A 12,873-nucleotide genomic window follows, 5' to 3' on the forward strand; every position below is an offset into this window, starting at 1 on the left:
TATTACCTATGTGTATTTAGAAAAAATATATAAATATGTTATTTATTTGTAAATACTGATAAATTTGATTTATGACTAGCTTTGCCTGTGTCTTTCTCTGGCTCAACACGAGTAACTGCAGGCAAGCAGATTTGGGTTAAGCTGCTGTTCGTGATGCAACTAAACGTGATCACACTGGTGTGATTGTAGGAGCCAAAGGGTTAAATGTGTTTTTAACATTCTTTTATTTCTATGATTCCTCTGCATACCACTAGAAGAAGCCTGTGTACCACCAGCAGTACATATACCACACCTTATTCTGTTGGTCAATCTTGATTGAGGTCATAGGTTGGCCACGTCCATTATGTTTTCACGTGATTGGACTGGGCATGGACTCCCTTCAGTGACAAGAGTGAGCAACAGGTCTTTATGTTAATCAGTTAACTGAGACTGTATAACTCTTATATTACCATCCACATTTCCCATTTGATAATGTAATGTCTGCTAGTATTAAACTCACTGTAGTCTGTAATAATGATGAATACTCTTGATCAACTAACATTAACTGTCAGCCATCTGTAGTGTATAGCTGCAAAGGGCAACGCAAGGCAAGTGTATTTTGGAAAATATACAATGATGTACCATTACCATGCCTGTAGATGATGAACAGGTGTACAGTAGAGCTACGTCCGAAACCGCATTCTTCCATATTATACAGTACGCTAAGACCAGCGAGCTGAGTAGTTTGTCTGAATTCATAGAATTTGAAAATCAGTTTGCGAGAAGTAACCGGATGACCTACTACTTCCTGCGAGAATCTGAAGTGCGCATCCCATTCATGCTGCACTATCCCATGCTGCCCCGCGAGTGAATTCATGAATTGGACTGAAGCAACGCAAGTGACGCAGGTAGGTCACGTGACCCTGACAAAATGCCAGATGTAGTGCGTTCCATTCAGACTTTTCACATTCATACTGTATAGAACATACTTTTATAACGGCAGAGTAGTACGTTTAAATTCAAATGCAGTACCTACTGAGTAGTAGCCGGTTTCAGACGCAACCTAGGTCTTCTAACAGACTGGTGAAGATGTAGTAGTGTGTGTATACTGTATAAAGAGTAGTGTTTTGAACTCAGCCCTATTTTCAGGTTCTTTTTATCTGGAGTCCACAGCTAAAAGGCAAAAGAGGTTACATATGCCACAAAGGATTATGACAGGTCTGAAAGCAAATGGGGGTTTAACATGGTACTAGTAAGGTATAACTAATAAATATATATATATATACAGTTGGAATTTCATGTTTATTTAATAAAAAGTTGAGAGAAGATTTTCTCCGATGTGAAAGTATTAGTAATTTATTATATCCAAAGGCATAATTCAATATACAGAGCTCTGGGTCCTCACAGATAAGTCCTATCAATTATACAATGCTATCCAAGGCTCATATCGAGCACGTAACGTTAGAAGCCCAATAAAGAGCAAATATATAGATGGAAAAAAACGAACCGAGAGCTTGAGGGAGAGGCTCTTTACCTGCGGCCATTCTGCAGAAAACTCCTCCTGCTTCCTGTTTCTTTCTGGGAAACACTGCGCTGGTGTAAAGTTACAGCAGAAGAGAAAGTCAAAGCACAGTTGAAGACGGGATTCTGCTTCAGGTAAGACAGTACGTTACATACTAAAATATACTTATTATATCTGTGTTTTCTAAAGTAATAATAATGGATGTGTTTCCTTTACTTGGTAACAAGTGGACCTTGAATGGCTTTTAAAATGTAGGTGATGTTGATCATTTTAAACTTGAGCTGTGATTTTTCCATTGATTAAACACTCGTGATCATTACACCTCTGTTCATTAAAAAAGTTTCTGTATTTTGTGTGTTTTTGTTGATTTCTGGTGGTGAATTGCATTATGGGATGTTGATCTCTGCTCTGACCACTTTTGATGTTGAAAATTCAACTCTACAGTTTAACAACGTGACTTTTAGGCTGCGTTCACACTGCAGGTCAATGTGGTCTGAATCTGATGATTTTGTCCACATGTGAGTCAGATCTGTTTTGGTCATTTGGCCGCATGGCATCTGACCTTTTCAATGCTGATTTGTGCCACTTTCATACGTGGTGTTAAATCTGGTGTTCTGCAATCGGACCGCAGTGTGAACGGGTATGCAGGAATTCATTTGACTTTTACATCATCTGTGATCGACACACGTCATTATTCTGTACTGGTTTGTGCTTTGGGGTGGCTCAGTGGTTAGTACTGTCACCTCACAGCAAGGTCACTGTTTTGATTTCCGGCTGGATCCAGATACTAATAAGCAAATCCATTGATGCGTAGCTCCACAAGTCCCGAACCAAGCAAACTTCACCAATTGACGAAAGTGAAGGGAAAGAAACTCGAGAGAATACAGGCTCAGTTGTGCACGACCATTGCTCATCTGGTCAATCTTCTCCACTCCTCCATGACCACCACGGCATCTGCTCAGGATACAGCCTGGTCTAGGATTATGGAAACCTTGGGAATGAGAAAAACAGACTAACATAAGTGCAGATGCCGATCAAACTATAATGTCTTTTAGGAAGTGTTCCTGGCTCCGGGTTGCCCTAAATAATGCACACTAACAATCCTTTAGAGGTTTTGGATTTCAACAGCATGTGTGTTTTATGTGCACGCTAATGCAGAGAGATGTGTTTTTAATCTAGATTTACACTGACAGAGTGTGTCTGCTTCCCGAACTGTGCTAGGAAGGCTGTTCCAGAGTTTAGGTGCCAGATATGAGAAAGATCTACCGCCTACAGTTTATGCTGATATTCTGGGAATAATCAATTGTCCAGAATTAATAGAACTTAAAGGACGTGAGGGGCTATTATACACCAGGAGCTCCCTCAAATACTGGGGAGCTAAGCAGTTCAGGGCTTTATAGGTAGTCAATAATAAAAAAAAATTATACAATATTTAATTGGGAGCCAATGCAATGATGAAAGAACTGGAGTAATATGATCATATTTGTGTGTTCTAGAGAGCACTCTAGCAGCTGCATTTTGAACTTGATAAGTTTGTTAATTAGGCCAACAGGGCAACTGCCTAGTAATGCATTACAGTAGTCTAATCTAGAGGTCATGAAAACATAAATAAGCTTTTCCGCATCAGAATCTGATAGCATGTGTTGAAGTTTGGCAACATTTTTAAGATGAAAAAATGCAGTTTTACAGATGCTTAAAATCTGGCCTTCAAACGACAGGTTGCTATCAAAAAAATCACCCCCAAATTTTTGACTAAAGAAGAGGACTGAACTAAGGATCTATCAAGGGTTAGACAGTGTTCTAGATTTTGCATGTGAGGTTTTTGAATTCAATAAGCAAGTGCGTTAGTAAGTGCTTCTAAATGCATTGGATTTGTTGTACCTATCTGTGGGGTTGCATGATGTCTTTTTGAATGAAATGCCTACTTTACTGCATCCAATCAGCTCACTGTAAAAAAAAAACACAAGCCACGCCCACTTTTTCTCAGTTAATATTCTGTTTCTCTAGGAACTGTCACGTTCCATAGGAACTTAAATGGCCAATGAAAATGTATTTAAAATTGTATTTTAATTTAGTTGAATTATATGTTGTTTTTGTTTTGGTCGATTGTAGACATATGAAGGTGAGGTAGAGGAGACGGCGGTACACCGGAGTAAAGCGAGTGGCTCAGACATCATTTTTGACCACTTTCTATATTGTTCTTGCTAATATCCTCTAACTTCTTGTCATTTGTATCTTATTGGTAATGTATATTTTATTGGTCAGTTATCTACTAAATAAACAAGCAGACCGATAACATTTCAGGTGAAGTGAATTGCATTCGAGACAAATCCCACCACTATATTTACACTGTTGGATAATGTCTTATCACTGACCATATGGCCAAAACTGAACGAGTAGCCTAGCTGAAACTGTTTTAGTTTCAGTTTCACTTTCATTAGCACTTCTTGTGAGTATTGCCTCTTCCTGCTGAATTGCTGAATGCCTCCTTAATTGTAGGTCACTTTGGACAAAAACGTCTGCTAAATGACGACATGTAATGTAATGATTTGTTTAATCGAGTCGTTTGACCACAATGAGTAAAGACAGGCTTTCCAAACTACTCTCCATAACAAGTGACAAGTTTTATGTTTGTTGTCGCCACCTATTGGCTTAACAATGTAATTGCTACAACCTTCATTTGAAGCGTCAAATTTTTCAGTTTAATTTGTACCATAAATGTCAGTGTGATACCTTGTCTGATTGTCAATGTGATGTATATCATAGTTCAGATAATATTTATACAAATGTAGTTATAATATTTATCTATATTTTACTGATAATGGTATAGTCTTTTGCTTTATTATGATTTTGTACAGGTTCATTTGATACTCTGAAACTGAAATGGCGACTGTCAGAACCATGAATCCTTCAACGATTGTCATCCAGCTTCAGCCACTGACACAAACAGCAACTGGGACCAGTTCTTCTGTGCCTGTGCGCATACAGCATGTAGCAGGAGTTTCACCTCTTCAAGGAATTCAGGCCTTTCTTAAAGGCCAACCAAAAGCCCTCGGGGTGAGAAATCTCCCTTAAACCAAGATAACACACATTAACACACAGCATGTTATTCTGCTTTACTTCATGAAATACTCTCATCATTCTTACACTGTTCTCTCTTATTCCTCACAGACTGTCCAGATAATGATCGGTGTGTTGACTTTCCTGTTGGGAATCGTGTGTACAAGTTATGGATATTATGTCTTCCTCTTCACTGGTGCTTCTTACTGGGGATCTCTGATAGTAAGAAACAATCATGCAGTTTAACATGTTGTCCTAGATAACACAAGCTACAGTGGGTAATCAACCAGAATACATCTTACTGTCACATTTACAGACACTAAAAGAACATGTAAATGCTTTGTGCACATGTTTATTAAGTATCACGTATTGCCACTAGAGGCAGCACTGAACACACAAATCCCTGATCTGATATGGAAGACATTGGTGAACAAAGATGCTTTTATTTTATTTTGGCACACAAAAGTGTTCCTGGAGCTTCATCTGATTACAGTTGAACTCCTGAAGTGACATTTGATGATGTTTTTGTTCCTTTTGTGTACTTTAAAAATCTCTGGATCGTCACGGTCTATGGAGGATGAGGGAGTTCTCAGGTTATAGTGGGGCATCCCTATCCAGGGCCAGTGAGGGCCAACAGTTTGCTGTTGAACAAACTCTCAAAGGCCTTGAGCTGGCAGCCTGCTCTGGGCCTGAATGGACAAGCCCAAGCGTGGCCTTCATAGCATTAATGTGGGCTGTTCGCTAATGTGGGCTACTCACACCGAGCCCATAGTGAGCCCACAGCTGTGAGTCATACCTAGGCCAGCTCACACTGAGCCTGTTTAGGTTTGGTGTGGACTGGCTTTAGCCCCCTGTGCTCGCAAAAATCCCAGCATAGGCCCTGCATGAGCATGTTAGCAGATAGGCACTTGTTTTAAGGCACTCCTGTCTCTAGAAAAGCAAGGAATCAGGAGCGAAAGTTTGAAATAATTGTCACTGGATGATAGCCTCTAGCCTGACGTCTTGCCTGTGCTTCTAATGCTTAAAGCCTGGTTAATACTTCTGAGGTGATCCCCATAGCTGAGCATTTATACTTCTGCATTCTGTTTGTGTTTGTGTAATGACAAAACTTCCGAAACACTAGCAGGCAGCGGGGTTCCTCTGTGTTGAGTTTCTTTATGGGTGCTTTGAGTTTACACCAGAGGTACATGCACAAAAAAGTGAACACAGAAGTGTCCATCTCGAACTCCTCCACTGGACGTCACACTTGTTAAAGACCCATGGCACCAGCCTCACTCCACTACCACAGTTATGTTATGTATGTTATGTGAGCGTTCTACTGTCTCATTTAGACTAGGATTGTAGTGTTCGTCTAACCTTGCAATGATGTTTGTCACCGTTCTTGCATCCGTTGCAACGTCAATCATTCAAGTTTCCAGCAGTTCCCGGCCACTCACGCCGATTAAATAGTGCAGCAGCTTGACTTTGTTTTTTTCCTCTACGTCCGACATAGTGAGTTCCATGTAGAGTTGAAACTGGTCTTTCCAAGATTTCCAGGATTTTGCAAGATTGTCGGCATCCATGCAGAATGGCGGTGGAGGTTTTAGTCCGTCCATACTCGCTATTAGAAAAAAAAAAATCTCTATAACGTTATTTATCTAGACTCTTAATCTCCAGATGTCTAGATCAAACTTTTCAGCCAGCGACCCCCAAAATAACAATGCCAGTGACTCGCGACCCCCAATATCCTCTAAGGTGGTTATAAATACAGAAACCTTGCATGCAACAGCGCACACACACCAATTAAATTTGTGTCAGTGCTTTAAATGTGCCAGAAAGTATAACCTGATGTTATAAAATCAAAATGCATCTGACGCTATTGCTGCCTTTAATATAATGTAATTACCCCAGGGGTCGCAATCCAATAGAACTAGTAACTATAAGCTACTATAGCAACTATATAGTATATAGTAACTATAAACGACTGTTTTTATTTTCAGTATAGTTATGGATAAAATATGATAATTCTTATGGTTTAATAAAAATAAATAGATTTTTGGAAATCACCAGGCGACCCCCCCTTCATTGCCCCATGACCCCTCGGGGGGGTCCCGACCCCCACTTTGAGAACCACTGGTCTAGATCATCTCACCGCTGCCACCATGTTTAAAGATTACTTTCTTCGCCAGTAAAGAGACTCACTGAGACCAGGATAACTGTCTAACTCAGTTTAATCCAAAAAACTTCTCTGTCACGCACAACATTGACAGTGCAACACTCAAACAGGTTCCCTCTCCCACAACACAGATATTAGTAGTTCCTATTGTCACAAGCAGCTGATGTTCCTTTAAGCGAACTATCAGTGAGATCGATAACATCAGATGTTTACATTGACTGTGCTGTTAAAGAAGATCGCTACAGCTTTAATGTCATCCCTTTGATTCCCCACTTTAATTAGTGACTTTGATAAAACTGTGGAAAGAGAAACATCCCTGTCTACCAGTGTGACAATGTGGCAGTAAAATGCTCATTTTAGTTGAGTAGCATGTGTGTGTATATATATATATAATTTATTTTTCCAACATAAGCTTTAAGTTTTGCTCTTCTCTCTGTTCTCAGTACATTACTGCAGGCTCGCTCTCCATTGCTGCTGAAAACAAAATTAATTCACCATCTGCTTTGTGTTTGGTATGTACATAACACTTGTTCTTTTCATGGGTCTAAACACTGGGTGCTTGTAAAATTTGGTTTCAAATTGTTGGTTTTATATGAAGACTCTGACTCTTTTCTCTCTGAACGCAAAGAAGCTTTTTACTTTCACTTTCTGACCTCTGCATCACATCAGGTGAAAATACCGCAACTGTATATATCTACAACAACAGCGCCCCGCAGTGGTCACACCTAAACACACACACCACTGCTTCAATAACAGCATTTAACTAAGACGGAAAATAAAGCATATCCTGGACTAAATGAGAAAACATTGTGATAAGAGTGCTGTCCAACACTAATCTCCTGTGTGGAGTTGTGGTGTATTATAACCTGATGCGGGAGCTGAAACAGTGTTGATCATAACTCATCACATTTACAAGCAAATGTTCAGTGATAAGACTTTCTACAGAGAGACTTTCCATGTAGTTACTTACTCATACACACGAGTCTTTGGTGCTTGGATCCTGTATTGTATTCATTTGTCAATTTATTTAAATCACTTTCCATATAATCTATCATCTGCTTAACCACAGTGTGTTAACACAACATGATACAAAACCTTTCTATTTCTGTGTGTCTACTGTAGGTGAGAGCTTCCCTCGGGATGAACATTTTCAGTGCTATAGCTGCGGGCATTGCTATTATTGTGCTTTCAGTAAATTTGGCTTTTGGATCCATCTACCATTCTTGCAGAGACTCTTATTGTTATAATTATAGGGTAAGTCATCACCTCTTATATTGATATCATTTTTGTATTCATGTTTTATTTTATAATTACAGTAAGATCACTGTGTGTCCGGTGCACTTGTGAAAATCAAGCGTAATCTGCACTCATCTGTCCAATGCTGTCCAGAACTAGACAATATTTTACTGTTCATTTACACTGGATACACATATTAAAATTAAAGGTGCCCTAGAATGCACTGATTTACAAAAAAATGCACAACTTCTCCATAAATAATTGTATAGGTCCATTTACAATCAAAGTAATTGGCCCTTGAATGGAAAAGTCTGCTTTAGCTGACCTTATTCTTCAGTGTGGAAGTGCGCTCGTTTTTTTGCGATTAAGAACTTCTGATTCAGTTGCCTATGGCAGATATAACTAGGAATAATAAACAGCAGAAAACTGCCAAACTACCTGCTCCACAAACAAGTGTTAGCGTGACGATACAGACAAAGCAGATTAATATAATAAGAAAATGTTAGTTTGCTACATTAAGCAGCCGAACGAGCTGTTTTTAATGTCTAAAATTGAAGGGAAGTAAATAAGACCGGAGGTTTCGAGCCAAAAAGAATGCGAGAGCTTTATAATGCCTTTCTCTTTTTCAAAATAAGAGTCCCACATTATAGAACATAATAAGCTGTGTAAAAAAAGGCAGAGGGGTTGTAATTATTGTAATCTCTCTAGGAAGTGTTGTGGAAATGGAGTGTGCATCCAAGTGGATTCTAGAGTCAGTGTTTTAGTTTTACACTCGCATGATTTACATGACAATGAGGAATCAAGGGGGTTTGAGGTTGAAGGTGTGCCATTTGCATGTACTGAAAATGTAAGTCTAGGTATGTCCAGATCATTATTCTATGGCACCTTTAAACATCACTTAGTTTCATCAGTATACCTTCTTGACATTCTTGACTTCTCTTTGTTGTTGTCCTGTATGCTCATGTTGAATGTTCTCTCAGTCTCTCTTCTCAGGAATCAGTTGTGTGTTGCTGTTGTTCGCCTTCCTTGAGTTCTCCATCTCCATCTGCCTGTCTGCGTTTGCCTGTAAAGTCACCTGCTGCTATTATCCTCAGGTGAGAAATACATCAGATAAATTTAGGCATAAAGGATAAAGCTACTTTTAAGGCATGAGGTTCTGAGTTTTCACAAGAACCAACAAACCCAATATCTGTCTGTAATTCTTCACTCTTACATGTTCAAACCCTTAAAGTCCATGTGAACCAGACGTTTCTGCAGACTTTTATTTAAATATGATGACTTATTTAATAATTTCACCATTTTGATTAAAGATTATGAAGACAATTGGCTACTGAGGCGACAGCAACCGTATAGTTAATGATGTAGGAGCCGATTAGGTGACCTATGACAGAATTGAAATCTGGATTTGATGCAGACCAGACAGAAACCAATGACATGTTCTTCTTTTGTTTTGTTTAATTCATCCTATCTCTGTTCTGTATTCACACACAAACCACATTACAACAGTTTGTGAATGAATGATTTGTTAAGTAAAAATCCACAAAACCTTTAATGTGTGCTGTAAACGTGTGAGGAACTGGGTAATGGGCCAATAATTGTTGAACACTGACCAATAACTTAAGCTGACCATGTACACTTTATCTTGCAGATTCCTGTGAGCAGCAACCCTTTAATTCAACACCCTCCTGCAGAAATGCCCCAACAGTACATTCAATGTCCTCAAGAAGTCCCAGAACCATGCTTTCAACATCCTCCTGCAGAAGCTCCCCCAGCGTACACTGAAGGCAAATAAATGTGAATCAACATGAAAAAACTGGGCAGAGCGGTGGATCTGCTGCTTTAATGCTATAACTGTTCTAGTTTCCATTGTGTATCTGATCTGAATAAAGCACATCATCAGATTATGTGTAAAATGATTATTATAGTCATCAACATAGATATCACTGTGCATTTTACATCTACATGTGTATTTTTTAAGTATTTTGCTATTACCTATGTGCATTTCTCAAATGTTATTTGTTTGAATACTGATAAATTGTATTTGTTTTATGACTAGCACTGCCTGTGTCTTTCTCTGACTCAACGCAAGTTACTGCAGGAAAGCAGATAGTGTTTAGCCGGTGATCACACCAGTGTGATTCAATTCTGTGATTCATTTATGTACTACTAAAAGAAGCCTGTGTGCCACTAGCGGTACACATACCACACTTTCCTAAGAAATCCTTAGAAAATCACAACCCGATCCTTACTGCACGGATGCCTGAAATTGGCTGGTGTCATGCAAAGTTTAGTTCGAACCACAGTCAGACACAACTACGTTAGCAAACCAGTTCTTACTAGGCTTTCTAGATCCATCTGTAGGGACCCCTAAATATTCTTGGATTATAATACGTTTTTTGCTTATTTCTATCTGTGAATAAATAGTGAATCCAGCAATATTTGATTTTTGTATTTCTATGACACAACATGTTCAGAGAGAGTGTATTATTTTGCTGGTCAGTTAAGCCTGGTTTATATTGGATGCATCTGCTAGTTCACTTGAGTGCGCGTGGCGAATGTGACGTCATTGCTGTGTTTGTGGAGGTTCACTTTGGGTGCGCGCGACATGATTTCGGCTGGCGGAGCGCATTTTTTTTTAAAGTCAAGTGAACAGTGAGCGTGGCGCTGCGTTTCATTTGAGTTAAATATGAATCATTTTGAAGAGATTTTGTCTCAAACAGCTATGACTGTATATCTGTGATCATAGAGATAACCAGATGATACATAATTCTCAGCTAGAAATTGCAACAGCTGTGGAAAGAGGAACGTTTTTGTTAAAAAGTTTGTAAAAACCTGAGGGATACGTTTGGTTGCTCTACTAATATATTTTTATTATGGCAAGAATAAAAGCAAAAAAGCCTCTTTTAGCTTTAACAAACTCATCCCTCAGGTTTTCCAAACCTTTTAACGAAGACTTTCCCCTTTTCCCACAGCTGTTGCTGTTTCTAGCCAAGAATGATTGATCTGTCTCAGACTGCTCAATGGAGTAGACCATTAATTCCTCACATGCCATTGTGTTCAGCACCCACACTAAAGTGCTTCCCTTGTGTAGATGAGTATTTACGTGAGATCCCTCGTGTAGATATAAATACACATTAGATTAGTCGGTACTGAAGCCAGATCTGGAGCTAGTCATGTTCTGAGCTATTGTTTGTTTCTCTTTTCCCCCACATGATGTCGCTATTTTCCCCAGTGTTTCTGTTTGGGGTTTATTTGTGTGAATCTTGTTCCGCTGTGTCTTGTTGGACTTGCCTATTTATTCTACTGTAAAGCTGCGATCACACTAGAGTTTGTGTGTGCGAAATTCTGTCGTACAGCGACAGAATTTAGACATTAAAAAAGCGAGCGATTGCTCCATGGTTTAAATTTCTGTCCAGAGAGGTCATGTTTTGATCCTCGATTGGTCTCAAGTGATGCAATTGCGCAGGTCAGAGTTCACCAAGCTTGAACTTTGCACCGCAGTGACCTGCAAAACTTAACGCATGACCCTGCGTTTCCCGTCTGACACATTCGCTTGCGTATGAATGGAAGTCTATGGAGAGACAACTCAAGTGTGCAGCTTTAGGGTCCATCTAGTAGTCCTATGACGGAACTAACAGCATGGGTGAAGGTTAAATGTGTGTACGCCTTTTCAGCACATGTGAAAAATATTTTTGTTAAATTTTTTTTTAAATTTGTTTCCAACTTTGAATTTTAATCTGACTCCAATTTATAATAATTTAAATTTAGATTCATCTAATTCAAGCTGATTACCGTATTGGTTGTAATTAGGTCTAATTTAAATCCCTATTATTAGTTAATGGTTCATTGTTTACTCAAAGTCTCTTAAAGTCAGTATGCTGGCCAGTTCATCTGCTCACGGACACATCCTCGCCAGTTCTCATTCTTAGCAGATAAGCTAATTTCCTTTAAGTAATAATAGGCCGCCCCATTCTTGCTCTTACTTAAAGAAAGTTTGATTTTTATCCCACAGACACTTCTCCACCCTTTGCCTAAATGCTCAAATCATCATAAATTCAGGACAATAAAAGCCTGGTCATGAGTTGATGCGAAGACCATTTTCCCTGGAGTGGAGCATCTGTGCAAAGATCTTATCGAAGTCAAAACCCAAATTAACTGATATAAGGGAGATTGTAAAGTATTACATTGAAATTAGGATCACTTTACCAATTACACAGAGACATTTAAAATGACACCAAACATAATTATAGAAAGCCACAAGATACACCATATTGAAAACTTAGACATTCAGTGTGGAGCTGCTCTGGTGGAGAGGGTTAAGTCCAGGGCAATAAGAGGGGGGCTCAGGATGCATGATCGAGACAACCTGAACAACTGGTTTTCTAGCTGATCTTCATCTCAGATTAGAAAATGTATTGTTTTAGCGCCTGACCGGTTTTAGTTGGTTGACCAGGCTGGTTTTAGAGGGGTTTTGGCCATTTCCAGGCTGGTTTCCAGCCATTTGCTGCCTGTTCTTAGCTGGTCAGGCTGGAAGACGACCAGCTAAAACCAGCTTGTCCAGCCTATCCAGGCTGGGAGCCCAGTCAAAACCAGTTATGCCCAGCTTAAACCAGGCTGACCATTCTCGTGGTCTTGTCTCGTGTGAAGTTCCATTACCGTTTTCAGGGTTTAATATTATGGAGAGAAATAGCCATCCTTACACTACCCTCTTGTCTTCAATTGGTTTTAGAGGTCTCGTTCTTGCTGTAAGTCCTATATCCAGATTCTCTAGTCATTACCTTTCTTTGTTTTGCTTGTTAGTATTTTTAACAATATTTTTACTTGTCTACAAAATACTTCTTGATTTAAGAATTTTGAGGTATTTGGACTAGAAACAAGGCACAAAGTTAGAAAAGCATTATTTTGCAGTGCATGTAGCAGG

The 12,873-nt window shown here is 39.2% G+C and overlaps 1 protein-coding gene across 3 annotated transcripts; it reads left to right on the plus strand.

The window, feature by feature from the left end:
• Nucleotides 1-1,590: 1,590 nt before the first annotated feature.
• ms4a17a.1 (membrane-spanning 4-domains, subfamily A, member 17A.1) lies at nt 1,591-10,010 on the plus strand. 3 transcript variants are annotated; one of them, XM_087246689.1, is made up of 7 exons: nt 1,591-1,635; nt 4,360-4,558; nt 4,673-4,783; nt 7,160-7,228; nt 7,839-7,970; nt 8,933-9,046; nt 9,601-10,010. In XM_087246689.1, the coding sequence occupies exons 2-7, from the start codon at nt 4,385-4,387 to the stop codon at nt 9,742-9,744; spliced, it is 744 nt and encodes a 247-aa protein (XP_087102815.1). In that variant the 5' UTR covers nt 1,591-1,635; nt 4,360-4,384; the 3' UTR covers nt 9,745-10,010. The 3 variants fall into 3 exon arrangements, with proteins under 3 accessions (XP_087102815.1, NP_001017783.2, XP_087102816.1); NM_001017783.2 differs by having other exon boundaries at nt 1,591-1,643; nt 9,601-10,007; XM_087246690.1 differs by lacking the exon at nt 1,591-1,635 and adding an exon at nt 3,180-3,950 and having other exon boundaries at nt 4,294-4,558.
• The last annotated feature ends 2,863 nt before the right edge of the window (nt 10,011-12,873 follow it).

The sequence above is a fragment of the Danio rerio genome, chromosome 4 (genome assembly GCF_052040795.2).
Source record: "Danio rerio strain M-AB ecotype USA chromosome 4, GRCz13ab, whole genome shotgun sequence".
NCBI lineage: Eukaryota > Metazoa > Chordata > Actinopteri > Cypriniformes > Danionidae > Danio > Danio rerio.